Raw genomic sequence first — 23,871 nt, forward strand, 5'->3', positions numbered from 1 at the left:
TCAGCAAGCCCCTGCTCTCTGCCCTGCGGAGTGTGAAGTCCCCCTTCCTCGCCTCTGCCCTTCRCCAGGTCATTGCGGGCGGTCTAGGCCGGCTCTCCGCGTCCCCCCCATCTCCCCTCAGCGCGGCGCTCCCTGCCCCACACCGCCTGCCCTCTCTAAAATGGCGGCCTCCTCCGCCGCCGCCACCACCAACATGGCGACGCAGGGTGTGGCCCCGCCCCCCTCGCGCTTCCAGCCAATGGGCAGCGGCGGCCCCGCTGCGGCGGGCAGCCAATGGCGGCGCAGGGCGGGCAGGTTTGGTTGGCGGGAAGCGGGAGGCGCCGCCGTGATGGCGGGCGCGGGCGGGAGGCGGCTGCGGGAGCTGCTGGGTACGTGGGGGCCGGGGCGGCGGCKCCAGTCCCCTCTGCAGCGACGGGAGAGGGGAAGAGGGGGTTGAAAGCACCCGCTGTGCCCTCTCCTGAGGCCCACGCAGCCCCCGGCAGCCGCTCGCTCCCTCAGCTGTGGGTGGGCTCGCTGCTGCCCTTCAGGCCCTCCGCAGCACCCCGAGCCCCTGTCCCCCTCGGGCACCTTCTACTTGCGGTCACAGCCTCCTGTGGCTTTGTGCCAGGGTCTCTGGGCAGCCCCTGCGCCCTTTGGGTCCTGGGGGCTTTGGAGCCGGTGACTTCTCGCAGCAGGGCCTGCTCAAGGCCGTCGGGATCGGGCCACCGTGCTGGGCCGGCGTGTGCCCCACCGAGACATCCMGCATCCCTCCTCAGCCCTGCTCCTGCCGCTGTGACAGCTCGTGGGGGCACGACCGGGAGTGCGGTCGCCCTGCTTGCGAGGGCCCATGTGTATGATGTGCGCCAGTGGGTGGGAGGGAAGCCTGGCTGAGTGGGGCCAAAACAAGCTCTAATCCTTAAAGAAAATCCAAACCTCTTAGCAGGAAGAGCCAGAAAACGAAAAAGGGCCTTTGGGAGTGGAGCAGAGCTCCAGGAAGCCGCTCTCCACCTTTTGGATCGCCATCTGAACCTGAATGACCTCCTCCTGGAGGTAAGAGCAGGCAGGCTTGGGACTTAGGGTCAGGCGGGAGATCTTGTGAGATTCCTGCTGTAAACAGGTTTCTCTCCAGTCCTTTCTAATACAACTGTAAAATGAATGTCTCAGGAACAATGTTTTTATGATAAGGGAAAAGAAACAGTACCATAGAAGTAAGTGGAAGTTTAGAGGTCTTTATTGTAGAGATGAGATTTTTTTTTAATTTTATTCCTTTGCATTTTGTTGTTACTGATGAAAAATGACCAAGCCTGGGGCCTGTTTGGATTTGGACAAGTGGAAATCCAACACCTTTTTTGGGTGTTGGAACTGGTTTATTGAGAATATGGTAGGTTTTTTTCTGGATTGACAACCTTTTCTGACTAATATGACTGTCCTTATGAAAACCTGTGTAATATATCTACAAAAACACTTGAGCCAAGCTTTCTCTGCATGAAATGAAAATAACAGTACTTGTGTCTCTTATAAGCCAGAGATTTTGGCACCTTAACAGGACCATGCAGGAGGTGTTGGAGCTAGGTGTTAATTTCATTTCAGTTGCTTTAGCCCCCTAGAATGACACAACTAATAAGTATGTATTTATATATGTGAAAAATAGTTGTCTAAGATTGATATGATTTTGTTCTGTTTCAAGGTGGAAGATTCAGTTGAGCCGGCTGAAGACAGTGGTATAGAGCACCAAAAAGTACGGTCAGAATCATTTATAGGTGAGTGAAAGAGTGTCTGTTGGAGGCAGAAATGGAAATTAACTTTTCATTATGTACTACATTTCTGCCTATTAAATGCATTTCATTTCCTTCCTCTCTTATTCACTCTTCTGCAAGCTTAATCCCACCTATTTCCTCTTTTGATAATCCCAATTTTATTTTCTTCTCACTGTTCCTTGTCTCTCTCAATTGCTCATCCCTTACATGTCCAGTGATGACATACCTGGCAGTCAAATCTTTGAATATTTTATTTTAAAATGTCACTGTGAGTCCTGCAGGGCTAAAATGCAAAATCTGCTTTAGCAAGGATGCTCCACCTCTGTGGTACTGGTTATTCTGCCGCTGTTTTGTGTACAGGAAAGGGGATAACGTTGACTTCTCAGTGCAATAAATGACATCAGTGCTGGAAGAAGTCTAAGGCCTGAGACTTCTCTGTTCACAGTCATATGTTCAAACCTCCCTCCCCCTGATGCTGTCAGYTTTCTGCTTTGTTTTTTAGCCTCTGTTCTGCAGGAACAGGCCTCAAGATTGGGTGTACCCACAGAAATCTTGGCAGCCAAAAATGCTGTTACCAACATCGAGCAGATCTGCCAGGCTTCCACAAGCTCCTCTCAAGCACAGCTGCTGAACTTGGAGCAGAGAGTAAGTGAGAAAGTTTGTTTAGCTTATCGAGAAAACTGTATTGTTATGTTTGACTTTAAACCCAATTTACCTGTTCTTGATAAAATCAACCATGCATATAGGACCTGAGCAGCCAATTGACCATAAATTTGTCTGCTATGTTCACAGAAGTATGGCATTCTTGCCTTGTACAGGAAAGCAGCTAGGTTTTTGCAGCTTGGAAATGAAATTTTCTATCTTGCTAYAATATTAGGTGGGCTTGTCTAAACAGATACTGTACTACCATCTTTAGTGTAACTCAGCCTTCTCTGGCGTGGTTTGGTCTCTTTTATCCATTGCTCTATCTTTAACAGTCTTCTCAATTTGCAATGTAGCAAGCTGTGGTTGTGGTTATTCTGTACAAAAGCTATGCCATGACTATTGGTACATGTCACCTCTGAGTAGTTACCAGATGTCAGTGCTGTCAGCTTGGCTGCCTTTAACTCAACCTTAAAATGAAAGGTTTTGAGCCTTGCCTATGAATTCTCTCCGCTATTCAAGTCTTTAGAAAGCAGTAAACAGGGAAAAGCAGAAAAATAGATTTTTATAAGAATGTCTTATTTACAAAGGGAATTATTTCTGCTTTATTYTTGGGTGTGGTTCCAGAAGAGGTTGTCATGCTTGCTTCTGACAGTCAAAGATTTGTTGGCGAACAATATGTTCTGTCGCTCACTATTCTGTCAAGAAAYGTGGAAAATGAAGGTAAGAACTCTACAATAGAAACATTGCTGTGTTACAGAATATTTAGATTTAMTCTGAGGGATCCAGTAAGATGTGTTCAACTCTTGCTCAGTGAAAGTAAGGAATGACTCCAAAATGGATTAGTGAAGTGCTGTGACTTGCGTTCTGTTTCCCATGGTAGCTTTTTGTGGTAGAGATAGCTTTTTTTGTGTACAGAGTAGGTTCTGAGTTTTTGAAAGCATGAGTTGAATTCTAAATATGTTGGAGTGTTAGTAAGGCTTTTTGTTTTCATTTATTTATTTTAAAAACAAGTTCACTGGCAGCTTCCTAGCTTCTGTAGCAGGCTTTTCTTTTACGAAGAGGACTTAGCAGAGATTTGGAAATAAATGAATCATTAAAATTGCCTGGCCACTTTTACTAAGAAACTGCCACAAAGGAGAGTTGGCACTGTCTTGGTCGTCAAGTTTTGGCGTTTTTTTGGAGCTAGGCAAACAGCATTCTTGCCTCTCCAAAGGAGATGTTTAAATACTGCTGTTTGTACTGAGCAGGACTGGTTTTCATTCGTTTTTGCAAGCTAGAAAGGGCATGGCAAATAGTGTCTGTACGGCTGCAGCRTGGGTAATGGGATTAAACTCACCTGAGATGACACTGCAGTTAATAGAAACTTTGAGGTGTATAATTTTGTTTCCTGTTTAGCTTCACTAGCTTACTGTTATTGCTGAAGTATGGCGCCCACTCTTTTCCATCAGATGGTCTCTGGGCAAAGCAGTCCAGATCGATTAACCAGACAGTGAAAATCCCCCAGCTGGCTATGAGATGACACAGTCTCATAGTCTTTGCCAGCAATGTTCAGTGTGTCTTTGGCATTTTGGTTCTCTGCTTTATTTATCTGGGAACTGTGATAAGCCTGAGTGAGGTCATGGGAGCAAGTGGCTTGGGAGAAACGTGATAATAGGTAACAGTTTGTATTGCTTCACAAAAGTATTGTCTTGATTTGATTTGGGTAATTCGTTTTCTTATGATAACTTCTACTCTTACAAGAATTAAGGATTTCTTGTGAGCAGGGCAATTTTAGTTGCTAGCTACTCTGGTRAGAAAGAGAGAAGATTCTGATCTGCCTGGATAAAGAGGAGTTTTGTCATTTCAAATAACCAATCCTAGGCTGAAAATAGAATCCAGTGCGTTTTACAGGCTGATTAAAATCTGCTTGTTCTCAGGTAGACATAGAAATCAAGTACTGCTGTGTAATTGAGATTGTTACCGTAAAGGATTAAGTTCTTGAAGACAAAGTATAGGCGAGGGAGTCTAGGCTCATGCTAAGAAGCGGCTTCTAGTTCCCGTGGAAAGGTAGTGGGACTTTCTTTCTGAATGGTTCTTGTGCCCCAAGACTCCCAAGTACTTCTTTCTTTGCAAGTCATCAGAGTGCCCTTGGATGACTTTGTTTCTAGATTAGAGTGTTTCTGTATTGAGGCTGGAATGGAGGGGAATTGTTACTCTACCGTCTTCTCCATTCCTGGTATTTCTAGGGGTCATGTTTTGTTGACACAAGGCATCATCTAGGGACAAACTGTTCCATGCTGGAGCTGCAGGGATGTGTTTCAGTAAGGCATAAAAGGGGCAGCTGCTTCATCCACACTGAAATTCAGCATAGTGCTGATTTTGCTTTTTGGCTAGCCTGGTATTTAGGAGCAGGACCTTTGAAGTGGTGTTCGTGTTTTCTGTTTCTGTCCATAGRGCTCTCTGCTTTTACAGTTGCAGTGTCTATTTCTGTAATCTCCTGTTGAGAAATGGATTTGAGAGAATCATACTCTCTTCACAGAGACTAAACAGTCAGTAGGCTAAGTGATAATTCTCTAATCTGTTTCTGAATCTGAATTAACAAGAGTTGAAACTTAGTGATACTACCTATTTTCTGKGATAGCTGCTGCACCTTTGAAAGTGCAAAATCAAGATTATTCCAGGGTGGGGGTGGAGGATGCAGAAAAGATAGGTGTACTTATTACATAACCATGAAAATTTCAAATGTTGGTGTTCTCAACCCTTAAAAATTTGCAGGAAAGAATAAATCAGATATAATCTCCCCACATCTGATATTTCATTTGTTACAGCTTTAGTAAGTTCTGAGTAGTTTCAATAAATGGAATTTAGATGGGGTTCTGTAGTTTATGTTAGCAAAATGTTAATGTAAACTGTCAGTTACATCCTATGACCTAATCATGACATTCTGTTAGAAACCTCCATTGCTGGAAGTTGTGTGGCAGCTGCACAGAGGCAGCATCGTTGGACTGGAAGAACTGCTGGAGAGGTGAGCAGAGGTTTGTAGGTTTGCAGTCTCTCAAAACCTATTGAAATCTAATCAGGGATTAGTCATGAGTATTCTGGACTAAGAATATAGTCAGGTGCTTGCAAGTGATCAGATTAGCAGGATTTAAGAAGTTATCCTGGGTTTGTGAGGTTACCCTGGGTTAGCGTGGTTTAGGATCGGGTAATTGGTTGTTTGTTGACTGCTGAATCAGTTGCAATGTGAAGCAGAATGGTTCAGTGTGGACCACCACTGAAGACTTCTAGATAATGTTTTATGTAGTGTTTCGTTTCACTGACACAAATGGCTGCATATGGAGGGTTACCCTGTCCTGCAGGAGAGGAATCACTAACYCAGCTGTTCAGTCCACCTGCCCATGCCTTGCGATCTGCTTTGGAAATTCTTATTTAGCCAGTACAAATGAATGCTGGTCTTGACCAGAGGTCTTGCTTTGCAGAAACTGTGAGTTTCTATCTTCGTAAAGCCACCATTTCAGTTATGTTTGGAAGAGTTAATCTCTTGAATAGTGGGTTTTGTTTTGGTGTTTTGGTTTTGTTTTGTTTTTTAACTTGCATGGCCCTTTCATRTAGAGCTGGCAAGTAAAATCAGTTATTATTTATGGAGTTCAAGTTGTTTTCTTATGATGACAAAGAAACATTGCAGTGATCTTTTAGACCCTTGGTACTGGTTTACTAGTCTGTTAATGGGCCTACAGAAGAGGAAAAAAAGTCTTCAGATCTCACTGTACTTGAAATCTGAAGAAACCAAAGAGATTAAGAGCTTGATTTTTRAAAACATTTTTATTGTAGTATCTTAGAAAGGAGAATTAAAATCTTTAACTTTTTTTTTAATGGAAATATTTTAATGTCAGAGATGGGGAAGTATTTGAACACACAATTTTAATATTAATTCATTTTCTTTGGATATGTTTTCTTATGCTTCTTTATGGAGCAAATAAAGCTCTGGTGGCCCAAATTAAAGAAATGAAATGCCACATCTAGACCCATCTCYGTGGGATTCTACCTTTTCTTGTGTCCAAGATGATGGTGGAGGAAAAAAAAACAAGCATCACAAAAAACAGAATGTTGAATTGAATGTTCTTTTGTTTGTTCCCAGCAACACAGACCCTCCTACTGTGGTGGAGTGGCTRTGCAGCAGCCTTTGTGGGCTTTGTGAGCAGATGGAAGAGTCCTCCCAGGATGTGGAGCTTTCTAGGCGTGTTTTCACAGGCAAGGCACTGAACTGAGTGTTGGTAAAGYAGAGGTCAGATTGCTGATCTTCAGAGTCTGCAGCAGACTGTACAAGTCAAAAGCTCGGAGGAGTAAGAACGGAACCTCACTTTGCCCTCCTTTCTTGCATGGTTTCAATGAGGGGAATATATTTTTATATTTGGTGAATTTAACAAACTCTTTCCCATCATCAAAAATAGATTTGAATTTCTATATCCTTTTATAATATAGTATCACAAATAAGTGTAGTCCCAAGATGTGTGGGGCCAGAAGTGACCTCCGATCAAGAGCATGGCAGTTTTGCAAARTGTCCAGGATAGACCAGAAAAATTTAACAATTCCATTCCCCCCCCCCTTATTTTCTATCATTTACTTTGCATTTTGATTCAGAAAAAAATCACTAAGCAATTTGATTGGAGGCTGTAGTTAGACATTTGAACCAGTGCAGTTGGTCAGGTACAATGTATATGAGTTTTGCAGTGATAGACCGTGAGAACTGTAAATTGCATGGTCTCTCTATTTTTTAAACGTTTCTGTGTGGCTCTTGTCATTGATCCTTCCGAGCTCTTTTCCCTGGGAGTAATTTTACTCCAAGAAATAATGGAGAGCCAATCAATCTTGCTGACTGTGCTGTATAGAGAATGATGCTTTTCAGGCATGAGTCCTTTAGGGAGACTGATGGGGAGGCAACAGAGCAGAGTATCTTTTATTGAGAAAGGATACTGAAACACCAATTCCTTGATTTGCAGACTTTGTGATCATGTTTCTTCAGAATGGTTTTCAGCAAACTTCAGAACTGGGAAGGAAGTTGGAATTCAAGAAGGTTCCCCATGTAAGGGCAAAATTAACTATTTACAAGTAGTTTCATCATATGTGTTTGTGCATTGCTCAACATGAATAAATCTGAGTTTAGAGCAACAATCAAAGTGCAATGTCCATGTACTGGAGTGTGTGGGGAAGAAATGGTGAAACCAGGGCAGAGATTTTTTTCTTATTTTTGAAAGCTTCTCCAAGGTGACCTRTCAAGGGCCCATCGTTTTATCTTCCTGGGTTTCATCTTGATTGCTTTTTTCCATTTTAATGTGAAGCTTGGAATGCTGATAAGCATGGAAAATGCTTGTCTGTCTGTCTATTGTATCTCTTCTATAGTAAAGCCTGTGGTAAAAGTTAATCTTAAAAGTAAAAGGGATAACAACTTTTTWAATCAGTTTAGCTTTTCTGCCTACAATTATAGCTTTTTTTAAACACTAAATGGTCTGAATTTGTTAATTTTAAACAGATCTGTCGTGCTGTTTTACAAAGAATGTTGACATGTAAGTGTTTTTGTTATTTGTAGCTTTGTGCAATTAATATTTTGCTAGACTGACATTCCTTATTCTTTGCTAGACTGACATTCCTTATTCTTTGCTAGACTGACATTCCTTATTCTTTGCTAAACCTTTAAGGCTTTGGAGAAGTTCTTTGTCTAGGATGCTTTTCCTATCTTGTGTATTTTATATCACTGTCTTTGTCTCTCATTTCCCTTCTCTCCTATAAAGTGAGTTTCTTCTCGCATTGCAGATAATTCCTTGCCTTTTATTGTAGCTGCATGTTTTTGACACTCCCAGCTGCATCATCAGGTAAAGATATCAGCTGATTTTAAACAAGCTTGATTGGAAGCAGTCCAATCTATTGTAGGGCAGAGATTAAGCTAGGATAATTTACTTTGTTTAGTCCATTAAATGTTGAATTTACTGAATTACAGGCAAGTAAACTATTCCTGATTCATGATTTGGATTTGCAGACCAATGGTTTGTGAAAACTTTTTTTTTTTTTTTTAATGCTGAGCAAAGTCATCTAATACATATTTTTAGTCTTTAAATGGCCAATCTTCAAGAACTGTCCTATGGACAATATACCTGTTGTGTCCTGGTCAGTCATGATGTTGCTGAGGACCGATGCTTAGTAGTGTCTAATTTGCATTGCAGATCCTAATGCAAAAAGATTAAACATACACCAGGTTTGGTTTTTTTTTCTGTTGTCACAGATGAGCTTTGTGGTAAGTTGCTTTATCTGCTATACAGCCTTGTCTACAGAGGAAAACACTCGCTCACTTCATGTGCTTTAGACCAGGATATAAGTCTAATCCTACTGTTGTTGCTCTTCTGTCTAGTGCTTTACCACTACTAGTGACAGTGCTTTACCACTTTTCTTGCTGGCAAGTTTTAGCACCATACTCAGTGCTACTGTAAAAATTAGTGCTTTCCATTTGTTGTAAAATTATGGAAAGCCAAGACATAACACAAGGGCTAYTCCCCTCCCTTCTGCATCTTTCCATATGAGCCCCACCAGCCTGATCCCTTGTGCCCTGTCTTCCAGAGAGCTCTGTCTGTAGACTGGGATGTCTTACATGCCTTGCAGAGTAATTCTAAAAAGGGAAAGCAGCAAGAGCTGCTGTGGGAGTCGCAGGCTTGAGTCTGCTAACCTGCTCTTCATATGACCTTATTTGTACAGCCTGTGCTGCTGCTGCTGGCTGACTTGGTCTATGCATGTAAAAATGTAAGAAAACAAGAATTTTTGTTAGTGTATACTTTAGGATTACTTTTGGGGAGTTTCACTTAATAACTAATCAGCTGCTTTGAAGAATATTAGGATACTTTATGCAAAATAATTTATGATTAATAAAGACCTTCACAGGAGGAGAAGGACAGGCTAAGAGTAGAATGGGAACGCTCTGCTTCATATGAATGATCTTGCTGTAGTGAACTCCTGTGCTAAGGATAAGTAGAGTTTATCTCCTTTTCTCTGTTCTCCCCTACTTAACCTTAAAGTATTCTTCTGCAGGGGAGGAGAGTATTACTTATTAATACTGTGGACTGTCTTCCAAAAGGCACATGAGGGATTCCTGTTCTGCCTCAATTCAGTAGATTTCAGAGTGCTTCACTGAGACAATCCTAATGCCCTCCTCAACAACCTTTTCCACTATTAAAAGAGGAGACTTACTTTTTTTTTTTTTTTTAAGGTAGGATGGGACAAGAAACCAAACTCCTGCTGCAGCACGCTGCAAAGCAAAGGCTGTCTCTAAGCATACGGGCTTTGTGTAGTCTGATGTTAAGGCAATATGCTGTGCAAGCTGCTAGCATTTTTGAACTCTACCAGCTATTTATGAGCAGGCCTAGCTTTTTGAAGGAATGCTGCTAAGTAGTGCTATATGTGGTGTGGTGACATCTCMCTGCTGTTACAAATGTGTGGCATTCACAGCAGCATTCTCTCACTGTTTGATGTGGGTGGTTAAGAAYATGATTTTAAGGGGTTGTTAATATAAATCTTACCTGTGGAAATCCCTGCCTCCAGAATTTTTTCTCTTCTGGAGCACAGTTTGTACAGTGCATCTGCTGGTGCAAGCACTGCAAATTAGGATTGGGTTTAGAAATTAAATGCTAATTAATGTGCATTTTTAGATGGTTTAATTATTAGCACATTCCTGGGAATGCTTTTGAAGTGGTTCAAGGTTAGCTTAACAGTTCTTTTTTTAGCCTTTATGTTGCTTTGAGAAATTTTCATAAGAGTTTAATGATGTTGAACAGCTTCTGCCCATTTTCCTAGTTGGATCACCATCTTAAAGATGTACAGATTGCTCGTTCCACATAGTTTCTCCATGTTGTTTAGTGTTACAGTTTCTTTCAATTCTGTTTCTCTCATTTGATCTGTTTGGGATACTAGGGGTGCTCAATGCTGTTGGGAAAGAGAAGCAGGAAGATGTTTCCAAGGTGGAAGCTATGGGATGCTGGTAAGAAACACTATTATTCTAAATAATGTCAGGAACTTTTTTTTTGTTGTTGTGTTTTTTTTTGCCACTATTACACTTATTACTAAAACTGGGTAAATATCTATTTTCATTTTGCTCCAGTGTAACTTATTTTTAGTATTCTCCTCCCTAATAAAATATAGTAACTAAACCAAGTGATGATGCATGTAAGATGCAAGTAAAGCATTAAAGGGTTTTTCAGCTGTATTGGAATTAATCTTACATCCCCTCTTAACATGCTGTGAGTTTTTCCTGTCAGCTTTGCTCACCCTGCTTCTGTGCAGAAACACCTGGAACATGCCATCAGCTCCTCCTCAAATTCTTGCTTCCAAACCCATTTTGTCTAAGCACTTTGTACACATTAGCCTTTATTCCCATGCTGTGCAGAGGTGTAATTTGCTTCAAGTTTGTAAATATGATAGCTTAATAATGATGAATTAACCATTAGATTTTAAAAATATGTAAAAGAAAGTATTTTTCTCTGTCGATTTAATAAGATAGATGTAGAGAAATGAGTCATTCATGATCAGTGTGTTGATCAGACCATATTTCTGAATATTTCTTTATTTCATTTGTAGGCTAAACGTGTTCAATGTGACGCTATATAAAAGTGCAGTTCATCCTGAATCCCTGCAKCAATTTTTTAGACACACACTAACTGAGGTTCTTACCTACAGCCCTCTGTTGAAAGGTRGGAATTGGGAGGAGAAGTAAGTGTCTGTCCAGGACTGATTTTTGTGATGGGTCAGGAGCGCCATTCACTGAGGCTTCACTGAATGGGTCTACTCTGGGGGATGTCGAGCCAGTGGTGCTGCCCGACTTGCCAGCTCTATCCTTGGGAGCTATATAAGCACAGCATCAGAGAAGACTAAAAATTCATACTCTGGGCTTTAGGCGAATAAATCGGTTCTTTGAAACGCAGCTTCAGCCCATGGGTAATGAACAGATATTCGGAGTAACATCTAATGGCAGTCCTTACTGGGAAGACATGGGAGAGTTATGAGCTCTTAGAGGAATTTTGGGCAAAGGAGTTGAGAAGTTGGGTGGGAGAGCTGATACCACAGAGAGCTCAGCAGTAGAATAAATTTGCCTTTGTGTGTTTGGTTTTAAGCATAAAGCGTGGCCCTTTTCTTCTGGCTAGGTGTCTCTGTGGTTCATTTTGGTAGATCAAGCATAAAGGCAGGAAGGCTTCTAGTCTGTGGCTGTTAATTGTGAAGCTTGATGTTTTTAGGAAGAAATATGTTTGAGTGCAAAAATCTTTGGTGAAATAATCACTCTGAACTATGATCTAGTTACTTACCTGTTGATGGAAGACCCGTGTCATCATTGCTGGCTTCCAGTTGAAAGAGATTATCAAAATGAGTCCTTACTGATTCTCTATGCAAGCATTATGTTTGCCTATGAAAATATGAGCTCAAAAATGGCTTTGAGATTACAGTAGTGCRGTGAAATGGCAGAGTCTTTTTCCATAGCCTGTGTTCCAAAGATGAATGGGCAAGGAAGGTTTCAGCAAGCAATCTGCAATGTGTCTGGCTGTCAAAGCTAGGAGGAAATCTTGTGTTTGATGTGTGTATTGGAGTATTTTGTTTTTTTTTTAAACTATTGCTGAAGAGCAAACTATTTTTTCTTTCTGGGTACAGTGTCTGATGCCATCCATATGCAGAGAGAGTGGACCTTTACAAGAACTTGTTCACTGCTTACTACCTTATACCGCAAAGTAAGTCTTCCTGGTTTTGCAAAGAGAACACTATTATATTGGTCTCATATTCAGTGAAATTTTTGAAAATCTCTATTGCTTTCTTTGTTACACTTGCTCTCTGGCAGAGATGGGATTGTTCAAAACTTGCAGAATCTGAATCAGCTGCCAGGAGTTGCTGGCAGGATGTAGCATGAAGAAAAAGTACTAAAAGGATTTTTGTTTGTGCAAAGGTTCTTGATAAGAACAAAGATAATTAAAGATGTGAATTTTCACTGTTATAGAATGTGATGCCACTTCTGAAAAAAAGTGGAAATTGCTGTTTGTTTTAACCAGCTCAGATTCAAAGCCAGAAAGGTATCTGGCCCAGGAAATCTGATGTGAAACATGCATGCAAAAAAATTTTTTTTCAAAAATGATGCAAAAGGAACCTGCATGTTAATCTTCACTGTGTATTTCACTTTTACAGAAGGCTATGTGTCATAGCTAAAATGAATTGCTATCACTGTCTTCCAGYTGTTTGTGGCATTCACTGCAAAGGAGTCGATCTGCCAGCTGCAGCAAGTTCTGGAGACTCGTGAAGTGAACTGGCAGCATGTGCTGTCCTGTGTTTCCACGCTGGTAGTCTGCCAGGCTGAAGCAGAGCAGCTGTTCAAAGGTAAGTAGGTACTGGTAAGCTTGGAAGCTAATATGTGATCTCAGATACTAAACAGGGAAATCACACTGGCTGGAGTAGTATTGGGTTCATAGTTGCTATTTTGAGATTCCTGTAGTCCAGGGAAAGAATAACAGGAACTCTGTGTTTCTATTCACATATTCAGAGTCAGCTGTGACATGAGTGCTAAACCTCAAATTTGATATACAGCGAAGAATGGTTATTTGTTAACTAACCTCATTTGAAGTAGTAGTTACTGAAGCTTAGTTCTTCTGTCTCACCTTTGCTGTTGGACCCTGTTCTTCTGAGTATCTTACTGATTATTTAATTGCCAGAATTGGTGCAGTTCTTGGAGGTTGAAATCCTAGAGTATTTGCTGACTGTTGAAAATGCCTTTCTGATGCATGAAAAGATACAAATGAGTCCCAAAGATTCTCTAAGCTGCAATGTGTGTCCTCCTTTTCCTTGTCGTCTTTTGCTATAGAAAATTCCAGCACATTTGTCAAGAGTGAAGTCCAAAGTTATTTTTTATATTTCTAGATCTACTGAGTTGTCTGCTGATAAAGGCCTTTGAAAATTATGATATGGAAAATATGATCACTGTGTTCTTGATAGCTCGTCAGGCTGCTTTAGAGGGCCCTGCTGTGTTCATGCCTTACTCTGAATGGTTTAAGGTAAGACTAAATGAGGCATAATGATCTTAGTTCTATATGTGCAAGAAACATGCATAAGAAATGTGTTGTTACACAGGAAAAGGCTAATATCAGACAAAGTGAGCCAGGAATTTAAAAAAAAAAAAAAAAAAAAAAAAAAGAAAAAAGTAATAAGCGATCATCTTGATATTAGGAATAGTTTAATATTTATTACTTCCTTTATGTTTACAAAGAAAATATTTGTTTGGCTTTCTCTGGTCTCCCCTTCTTTCATCTTTCAAGTCCATCCTGAGTTTTGTAGTTATTAAACAGGAATGACGTGTCTGCATTCCTGACACAATTGTAATTTTGTGTGTATTTTAGTATCTTGATAACCAGCAGTATTGTTATTGCATAAGTTGTGGATTATTGCATGTGAAGCATTCCTGTTTCCTGGATGTATGCATGCATGCATGTAACTGGTCTATTAGCTGACCTTACAGATAATGGGTTATTAGCCTGTAGTTGTAAATGTGCGTATCCTTTATACTGTAAATTGCTTTGCATGAGTTTGCAAATCTGACCTGAGCCTTTGTTGATAAAGTGTGCAGGATGTATCAAAAAGTAAACCAGTTATGTTTTGTATGGTCTCAGACTGGCTTATTTTCCTTACAATGTCCTGTTAATGCTGTGTAGAAATCTGTACGTTTGCTGTTTCCTGATGAATCTCAGTCCTTTGGGGCATTTTGGTGTTGCTTGTTTAACTACTGTGAGTGTTCTCATCATACCATGTCAGAATGAACTTTGAGTTTGACATGGTAGCTTTTTCTGGAAACTGAAAAAGAAACTTCTGTGGAAGCTTCTATGAGTGTGCTCCAGAGACTTYTCTCCAGAAAGTGTCTCTTGATAGAAAATAGGTATCTGATAGCTGAGATTTCAGTGCTGAGTTCAGCACAGTGCTGGCATGTGATTCTCTCCCCACTGAAAGACAGTGTTGTCATTTTGCCGCCTCTAGGCTTCATTTGGGAATGCTGGAGGTCACCATGCGAGCAGTAAGAAGGCCCTGGTCTTCCTTTTTGAGTTCCTGTCAGAGCTGGTACCCTTTGAAGCAGCCCCATACTTGAAGGTGTGAGAAGCAGCTAAAAGAGATTGTTTTCTAAAGAYGGAAACAGAACTGTTCCACTTAACATACTTGTGCCTTTGACTATGTTCAACATATTATTATTGTAATTATAGTAATTGCGTTACGTGCCTCTGACTGGGTTCAGTATATTATTATTATTACTATAATTGCATTACTTCCGATAAATTACTCAAAATGTTTTCTCCCTGAAATAAGCTAGTACAAGATTCTTTCATTTCTTTGACAAGAAGGTGAATTCCTTTCATGCAGATAAGTTTAAGTGCTTTGGTGATTTTTGTTGAGAAAAGGTGTCATTTGCCCTGAAAATGGATTTTCTTAAAACAGGCAATAATATCGTTATTCCTAGGCAGAATCTTTGAAGTAAATGCATGTAAAAATTGATCAGTTGACAATTGTTTCCAATAAAAACGGCAAATTTGTTTTGAATGTTACATTTCAGGTCCATATAATGTACCCCCCTGTTGTGCCAACAAAACATCGGTCTATTCTCTTGGAGTACATTACACTGGCTAAAACCAGACTGGCTGATCTCAAGGTTAGTAAAAGTTGTCTGTTTGAAGGAAAAAAGAAAAAAATTTTTTCTTTCTTTCTTTCCTTTTTTTTAGGATCTGTCAAAATAGTGGCTGTAACAATATGACAGTGTCCATCTCTCTGTAACCTCGCACAGGTTGCTATAGAAGACATGGGGCTCTATGAAGATTTATCTTCCACAAATGAATCTGTGCAGGTACTGGTTCTCTTTTTAAGGTTTTCTAATCAATGATATCTCTTTTCCTGTGGAAAAGAGTTTGCGTTGTTCTCCTATCTGCCATTCCCTACTATTTGAGCACGTTGCCAGATCTCTTCCAACTTTAAGATAGAAGGGTTAGAGGTCACAAATATGGAAGCTTTTCCTATGTTTTGTGAAAACTAGTCCTGCACAGAGGACAGACCCTGGTGAGTATTTCAAGGGGGAGGTTGCAGAGGAACTGAACGATTAGGCAGCATCTAGCCAAGCYGCACCTACATTAGCTAGCCAGTCAGCACATTTTTTTTGGAGCTGCAAAGTGCTGCCTACCTCTCCCACATCCTTGACTGTGAGATGTATTAAGTAAATGGAAGATTGTATCAGGGAATTTAAATGAGATGTAAGGGACAAGGAGAGACCTAATGGTGGTGTATGATGAGGGGAAGTGAGGTTGCTGAGATGGGGAGATGCAGAACATAGATCTGCAGGAAGTTGGGCTGTGTTAGGCCTGCCAGTAGACCAACTGGTTAGAGCGGTGATATTCCCCTGTGTGGATGTGTACCTAATGATTTGATCACATGAGAAAGCATGCTCAATTCTCTTCAATACTACGTAGCATCTATTTGGTGTTCTATTCAAAATGTTCAGATTTAAAGGAGATTTGGGGAGTGGATCTACAGACTGCGGTTTCACTCTTTCTTGTTCATTGTTGTATTTTGAATAATAATACTAATCAGAAGGGGAGTATTTGGCTTTATTGTTCCATCTGAATTGCATTTCTTTCTATGTTTGGATCACCAGCTAAAACAATATGGCAGGTTAGGAGCATAAGAGAAAACAAATATGGTTTCCTCACTTACACAGTCAATAAACAATAAACCAAAGTACATGAAATACAGGCTGGTGTCAGGGTAAGTGAATGTACAGCAATGGAATCTAGTCCTGTGAACTGAAAGTCCCAAGTGAAAATGTAATTTAATTTCTTCCAAATGTGTCTAATCTGTTTGTCAGTTAAGGGACTACCATATGTTGTTGCAGTTTAAGATGTCCTACAGCTTGAAAAAGAGAAACCCAGGGCTGAAGTTCCTCTGCGTGGAGTGTAGTTCTAGTAGCATGGACTGGAAGTGAAGAATATTGATCCTAATTTGAAGTGTGTGAAATAAAACAAGTTTTAACAGTACAACAAATTCAGAACAGAAACGATATTGTCCCCGTGGAGGGCTGTTAAACAGGAGTATCTGCTGCTTGCTGTAGGAGTTGAATACAGAACTACGTGGATGTTTGGGCTGACCCAGAATAGCTGCTATGTAGAACACAGGCTGATGTTTCGGGTCCTATATTTTCTGTTAGTTTTACTTTGCGTATCAGTTGGTTTGTTATTCAGTTGCTTCCCTTCACAGCACAGACAACTATTACTAACCCTAAAAAAACAGCAGGAAAGATGACTGACATCATTGATTTCTCGAATCATCTTTCTCTCCTTGTTGTTTGTGTGAGCTAGCCCCAGGGCCAGGCACTTCGTGATGTTGAAAAGGCCATTCAGATATTTGAAAATACGAAGAAGATCCCAACATCTGTGATAGAAGCCAGGTACTATGCGTTTATCAAAACTTTTTTAGCTGTTTTTAGAAAAAAAAGAGGAAAAGAGTCCAAATCAGAATAACAAAGCAGAAAAAAAATGAGGATGTGAGCAAAGGAAGACWTGAGAAATTCTTCAGACGTTATCAGTTTCCTCAGTAGTTACTTAAATTGAGGGTGTTTCTGCAGTGGATAAAAAAGCATGTGCACACCTGCAAGAGGAGTCTACCATTATTATATATATATATAAAAAAAAGAATAATTTTTGGACTAAGCTGAACTTGATATTTTTTGTGATTAGTTATGTTACTATGATATKTCTTATTTGCAGGAACCCAAGTAAATCTTGAGGTAATGAAATGGCACTTTGGTGCTTTGGGATTGTTAATGTTTTATCTTTATCCTCCATTTCAGTATTTTCAGACGACCATATTATACTTCCCGGTTTCTTCCTGCTTTGCTTAGGCCACGTGTGGTTAGTATTTGTTTTTCTGATCCTCCCATTTAGAAGTATGTTTGTAGAAAGGTGACTCACTCCTAACCTGCCTGCTTTTCTATTGCAGCTGCCTAAAACCCCAGACGTGCACATGGTTTTTATAGACGCTTTAAAGAGGTATTGAGAATGCCCAGTGTTGTTTTCTGTGCTTTTGGACTTTGTCTTCAGAATAATTGATTTTTACATCAGATTATCTGAGGCTTTGACACCTTGTTTGCAAACCACTGTGTGTTGGCTAACCCATTTGGCATGGCTTCATGACCAGGCTCGTTTGTGGCCTGCAGGTTGTGGATGGGATAGCTTATCTGTGTAGGTGAATGTCTTTGGTTTTGTAATTAGTTCTCTAGCTGCTTTAAAAACACTTTCTAGAAGAAATATGCAGCCCTCTGACTACAGGCTAGATATATTTTTGTACAAACTTTAGAGGATACTACTGAATATAAAATTTCAGTAAGATGGTGAGACCCCCCTGTGAAGAGCTGGTTTGTTTGGGAAGGAGTATGGGAGAAGGGAAGAATAAAACTTAATGTGTTAATATTTCAAGAACTATTTTTATGAGACAGTAGGATAATGCCCCAGGAGAACACAGCCCCTCTCAAAACTCAAACTTGTCCTGCATGCATTTTTAGAAGTGCTTTTCTGCATTGAAGGAACAGCTTTATTTTAAATCCTGTAATGCTTTATTTTAAATCCAGTAATTCTTCTGTAGCTTATAATGGAGAAAATGTCAGTAACACTGCCTACAAATGAGGCATTTGGTCCTGCCWTGTAATTCCAGCCTTGACTCTAATAAGATTGATTTTTTTTTTAAATTAGATTTATAAGAGAAGCACCTGAATTTTATGCACCCTAATRTAATACATTTTAGTACTGTGTGTGTTCCCAGCAGGTATTGGAAGTCAAACTTTGATCTCCATCGCATGATGCCTTTGAGATGTGTCAGTACTGCCTGTTGCATAACTTACATATTTCTTACGTAGTATATGACTAGGATCACATAAGGGTGTATTAGTGCCTGGGTATGACACATGTAGTGTTGTATGAACAGTATGTTACACATGTGTAATAGTTGCTATTAAAGCACAGGGTGTAAATATCTGACCCTCAGGTTGGATGATGATTAAAAAAGTTCTTCAGACRCAGTATGTGCTCTGGAACCTCTGTAATTGCCTTTCATACCATAGCTRTTGTTTATGCTTATATTTAATAAATCTGAAGTTTGAATGTGGTTATGTGGTAGAATAAATGCATTTTTTTTCTGCCTCTGTTACAGAGCTGATAAAATACCCTCAAACTTGTACTCCACATACATACAAGCTTGTTGTGCTATGAAAGAGAAACTCTTACATGGTAAAAACAATTCCCTCCCCCTCAAAATTTATGCCTTAATTTGAAAAAAAGTGAATATTTCAAATGACTCATGTATTTTTTGTAAGTTTTTAATTCAGATCTTTATATGTAAATATGTGCATGTTATTTATGTCTTATTGAGGTATTAAACAGCTATTGCCATACTGTCTTTCTTTGCCTATCCTGCTTGGGTGGGATTTTTGCAGTCCATGTGGAGCTCTGTTCTGCTATGCAGAGGCTGCAAATGATGCCTGAGCCAGCTGATTTTAAATCAGATACATCTACGTGAATCAGTATTTGCAGCCTGAACACTTCTCAACTCTGGTTAGTCAGGGTATGAACCTAGTGTGTTGATCCCTTGTACAATGGCACTTTTGCTGTCTGAATTCACCATTGTTTCTTTTTAAGAATGGATTACTGTGTGTGACTAAGGTATGGGAAAACGGGAGGAATGGAGCCAGCAATAAAGGGACTGCAGTTCATAGCGTTTGAGGAGGGGCTCTAATTTCAGATCTCATCACTAGCCACATTACTGGCAGAGTGAGTGAGTTGTATGCGAGTAACACATTTAATGAGCTAGTCTGTATTTTTCAGCAAATGGATTTTTCAAATACTTGTTTTTTAAAGTGGGCAAATCCTTTTGTGTAAGCTTACACAAAATGAAAAGGTCAGGCTAATGAACAGAGATTGCCTGCAGAGTGTGTCAGTGATAAGTATAGTCTATGTACGGAGAGAAATCCCTAATTGACTCCTGCTCAGGATGCTTTAGATGCTTGGAGCTTTCTGAAGATGCTGAAGCTCTGGAGAGTTGTGATGAAGCAGTGCTGGTAAATAGCAGATATGCAGCAGTGTGGCTCTTGAGGGTTGTCCTGACAACCAGCTGGACTGAAGAATTCCTTGATGGCAGGATCAGGACAGGCAGCCCGAGCTCTGCGGCAGCCCCTGAATTGCCAGTGACCTCTAGTGGCACAGCCTGATCCGCATCCCCTGCGTCCTAATCAGCCTGATCCGCATCTCCTGCATCCTAATCCTCACCCCCTGCTCCCTAATCCATCCCTGGGGCTCTTAAACAGACATTGGATGCAGGACAGGATTGACGTATTGGTCAGTCCTGTTCGTTAGTACTCTCTAGCACATAAAGGTGAYTCAGCAGTCTCCTGATGCCTTATTGCTTTTGTAACAATTGCTCATTTTAACTTAGTTATTTACTTCTGTTCATGGTCTAGTTATTTTGGCCTGTGTACAAGACACTGGGTGGTTTCTGGGGCTGTGCTGTGGTAGCTTATTGCTGGTGGCACTTTATTTGTAGTGGTAAAGGGAAATTCATTTAGTCTTAACAAACAAAAATCCCCAAATTGAGTAACCTTTAACATCTGGAGATGTTACATATTGTTGGCCTTGAACAGAAGCTGATGACACCATTTGCACTGTAATGCTTTTCTGCATTTTCCAGCTCTGATGCCAGTCTTCTGAGAAGAACAAAAGTTTCTGTAAGGGGCAGAGTTAAAGCAAGTAGGAAGGAAAGCCTAAAGGGAGAAAGAAAAAAAAAATCCTAAACTAGGCATAGACTTATAAATGATTARTCAAATAGCATCTTTTGAATGTAGAAAAACAAAGTTGTGTATGTGACAGACTGATGTTTTTGGGTTCTGTTGTAGTTTATAGAAAAATGAATACTGCTTTTACAGAAAACGTATGCAAAGATTGCTGAATATATTTCAGGAACTAATGTAATACACAAAGACAAGGATAGTATGTTGCATTTATCTTTTTTTTTTTTTTTTTTTGTCCAGATGAATCAAAAGTAGAGACCAGCCATTCTGAAGAGCCTGTTGAGCAGCTGAAGGCTGAACTGGCTAAGCTGCAGGTGCTGATTGTGGACCAGACTAAACATGAAGGTATGGAGAAGGGCAAGTTATAATTACTCATAAGCGAATGTTATAAAAGCTGCACTAATAATATATGGCTAACACTAGCCAAAGCAACAGCAGAAGTTAATTGCCACTGCTACCTAAAAACTGTAAGCTTTCATATCTGTGTAATCCTTCCAGCTGTGAATATATGTTTTTAATATCTGACATACTTCCCATGCCTAAGTTTGGAACTTTGGGTCTGCTTCTTTGTGATTACTTGGTAGCAGGTCTTTACCAAGACTGGCAGTCCTGTTCCTCCTACTAGCATGATGATATGGAGACCCTTCTGAAGGCTATTTCCTTTCTGATGTGAAAAATGATTCTTGATACAAGTTGCTAATAGTATTGGGGGGAAAAATCATCTTGTCTTAAAATGATTATGATCACTGTGTTCCAGCTAACACTTTTTGTTCATTAAAGCTTTTCATAACACGTAACACTCTCTGACCAATTAGAGTATATACTGCATGAAACGTGCAAGTAATTAGTGAAATACATACTGTAATTGTTCTTATTCCTTTCATGCAGAGTTGTCAATCTCAGACCAAGTGGATTTTGTCCAATTCCTTACTTTCGTGCCTGGAGTCCTGGTTCTTGTCCTGTTACTTTCTTGCAGATGTGCCAGCACAGATTGCAGTGATATCTGACAGGCTCTCAAGTGTCTTGGGTCACGGGAATGAGGAAAATGAAGCTGCTACTTCAAATTCTCAAATCCATGTTAGCATTTTTGCACCAGACCTGGAACCTTGCCATCAGACTGTAAGTACCATCTGGCTTGGGATGAGAAATGAGTGGGGTTGATGAAGGAAGAGTGTATTTGAGTATGTGTAAAAGGCTGCTCTGTTGGTGGAAAATGGGAAATACGCTTTTACCATTTGTCGCTCTTGTAGTGCCCCACACAGACTGTACATGTGTATATGTACATGTGACCTTCTGAAAGTCATTGGATGTTTGATGAAAAGAGCTAGGGATATATTCTATTAGAGCAATCCTGTGATGAGCTAGGCTTTCTTTACAAGACTTGCCTAGATATTTGTGCTTTGTGATCGCTTCTGGGCTTTGTGGACTTTACTTTCCATCTCTTAGTGGATGTGTAGAGCTTGTGATGAATGTCACTAGCATGTTTTTCTATTGGTTCTAATGTTAGAAAACATTTTATGTATGCAACTCAAAACTAGATCTAGATAAATAACCCAACAAGAAGGAATTAGTGTCTCTTTTTCCAGATTGTTGATCTTCTGCTGACATCATTCTGCCAAAACCTAATTGCTGCTTCCTATTTTAATCTTCCTGACAGGTAAGATGCAAGTAAAACTAGGGAAAAAACAGACTCCCTCATGCAGTATAATCCCAACACTGTCCAGAGGCCTGGATGATCTTCTTGTTGTTCATACATGCCCAGGCTGGCAATTGAAGTTTGTTTTGTCCTAGGTTTCTATAATCTAAGAACTAATGCACTTTGTGCAAGTKTGTAAATAAATCATGCTTCACTGTTGTTACTAGTCTCTTCAGAATAAGGTGGCATTGGCTCTGCTTTGTACTCTGTGACAGCACATTAAAACTTTTCATAAATACCATTTTGCTTAAGTTAGTGCTTTCAGTGGTGATGGGGTAGGAGGAGGAGTTGAAGTAAGTTCCTCCCCCCACACCTTTTTTGTCTGTGATTTGCTTGCTGATATTAAAGATCAGTAGAACAATGTTTGTCTTTTGACAGGGACCATGGGAGTGTCTTGGCATATTCAGTGCTTTTGCAGATCCAGGCAACTCAGCCCTAATGCCATATGCAATATAAATGAGTGAGGCATAAATTTGAAATGCTGAGGGCACAGAAAGAGGAGCATGGCGCACCTCCCTTTTCCCTTCCCCTTTCTCCCCATTAAGTGACTCAGTGTCATTCTGACCTGTATGAGCTGTGAGGGTGCACTACCACTTGTCATCTGCTTAGATACCCTTGATGCCCTTCTTTGGAAGGACTCTATTGATATCATTTCCTTTTTGATGTAACAGAAATCTGTAGTCAACATATTTCAATGGAAAAATCCCTTTACTGGTGAGTACCAACGTTTTGACAAACTGGTGTAATCCAGGAGCCCAGATGGTGATGGCTGCTGAGCTGGGTAGCTGCCTCTCCAGAGTGCAGCACTCTTTGGCAACYAATGCATCTTTCCCTCTGTTTTACTTTGTTTTGGCCTGGTGACATAAGTGCAGAAGAATCTGTGTGGAAAACCTGTATTACAAAGTAGCTGTAATGAACAAGAGCATTCCAGGAAATAGTTTTCTCGGCCCACCTCTYCCATCCAATATCCTCTGAAGACTTTTCTATCAGTTGCCGGGGGACTGTAGGAGTGCTCTGTAGGAAAGTCCCTCCCTCCTACCCTCCCTTCTGTAACAGGCATCTTGTCATATTACTTCTTTGTTGCTCATGCTTTCTGTTGTTCTCATTTATTGCTCTAGCTCTGCTCCCTCATGCTATGTGTCTGAAAAAGCTTTCTGTGCTCCAGACAGCTTCCTCTTCTCCTTGTTGTTGTCTCAGAACTCCTCTTTGGCTATATATTATCAAATATTTGAGGTGGAGCACTAGTAATGTTCATGTCTTTGTATGGGTCCTCTGTTCAGATGCTCCATAAACGATGCTTCCTATGAGCCTATAAATGGAGTGATAATTGTCTAATATTTACARCCAAGTATGGCTCAGATTCATTATGTTTAACCATTTTAAAATACCTCTTCCCGTACTGGGGATAAAAAATGACACAAGCAATAAAACGAGCATGTGGTTTTTACGTTCTGCAGGCAGGGATCATGTTTGTCTCTGTTTGTGAAGATGATGTGCGGACACAGGAATCTGTTACCTGCCCTTCTGGGCAGGCTCTGCCAGCTTATTTATCATCAGGTTAGTTGATCGTCTAACCAAGAATCACGTGCATATGGTGTGCTAAAGGCTACCTCAGCTCCCTCTCCTGAGCCGTGGGGCGTGTACCTGTTTGGACTACACTGTGGAGGGACTTTGCTAGCTTTCAGGCTTCCAAAGAATTCTCATTTCAGATAAAGAGTCCAGCTACTTTTTAACAGAAGCTTAAAAAAGCAAGGTTGTAAACAGAGCTTTAAAAAAAAACAACCTATAATGCTTAACTCACAAACTTTCAGGCTGTATATTTGAATTGTATGCCCCTTTTTAAAAGGAAAAGTAAGACCCTAAGTCTGAGGTACAGCAGTGTGTGGTTTTCTTCCAAAGAACTGTTGGTTTTGTTTCTTTCACCCAATGATACTGAAAGGGTGAAA

At 40.3% G+C, this 23,871-nt stretch overlaps 1 protein-coding gene across 1 annotated transcript in view; it reads left to right on the forward strand.

The window, feature by feature from the left end:
• Window positions 1-310: 310 nt before the first annotated feature.
• The window catches only part of FANCA (FA complementation group A), a 36,370-nt gene continuing 12,809 nt past the window's right edge, over window positions 311-23,871 (forward strand). Inside the window, exons 1-25 of the mRNA XM_085318951.1 lie at window positions 311-368; window positions 920-1,029; window positions 1,667-1,739; window positions 2,239-2,381; window positions 3,006-3,101; window positions 5,312-5,385; window positions 6,499-6,611; window positions 7,361-7,443; window positions 7,891-7,924; window positions 10,314-10,380; window positions 10,977-11,089; window positions 12,039-12,115; window positions 12,611-12,752; window positions 13,290-13,423; window positions 14,397-14,507; window positions 14,965-15,060; window positions 15,193-15,252; window positions 16,754-16,842; window positions 17,245-17,305; window positions 17,394-17,443; window positions 18,600-18,676; window positions 20,470-20,574; window positions 21,206-21,348; window positions 21,816-21,886; window positions 23,383-23,482. Of these exons, the coding sequence (XP_085175077.1) occupies window positions 329-368; window positions 920-1,029; window positions 1,667-1,739; window positions 2,239-2,381; window positions 3,006-3,101; window positions 5,312-5,385; window positions 6,499-6,611; window positions 7,361-7,443; window positions 7,891-7,924; window positions 10,314-10,380; window positions 10,977-11,089; window positions 12,039-12,115; window positions 12,611-12,752; window positions 13,290-13,423; window positions 14,397-14,507; window positions 14,965-15,060; window positions 15,193-15,252; window positions 16,754-16,842; window positions 17,245-17,305; window positions 17,394-17,443; window positions 18,600-18,676; window positions 20,470-20,574; window positions 21,206-21,348; window positions 21,816-21,886; window positions 23,383-23,482 (2,262 nt within the window). The 5' untranslated portion in view covers window positions 311-328. The remainder of the gene's footprint in view (window positions 369-919; window positions 1,030-1,666; window positions 1,740-2,238; window positions 2,382-3,005; window positions 3,102-5,311; window positions 5,386-6,498; window positions 6,612-7,360; window positions 7,444-7,890; window positions 7,925-10,313; window positions 10,381-10,976; window positions 11,090-12,038; window positions 12,116-12,610; window positions 12,753-13,289; window positions 13,424-14,396; window positions 14,508-14,964; window positions 15,061-15,192; window positions 15,253-16,753; window positions 16,843-17,244; window positions 17,306-17,393; window positions 17,444-18,599; window positions 18,677-20,469; window positions 20,575-21,205; window positions 21,349-21,815; window positions 21,887-23,382; window positions 23,483-23,871) is intronic.

This window comes from Rhea americana, unplaced genomic scaffold (assembly GCF_003343005.1).
Source record: "Rhea americana isolate MKP2758 unplaced genomic scaffold, rheAme1 scaffold_565, whole genome shotgun sequence".
NCBI classification, from domain to species: domain Eukaryota; kingdom Metazoa; phylum Chordata; class Aves; order Rheiformes; family Rheidae; genus Rhea; species Rhea americana.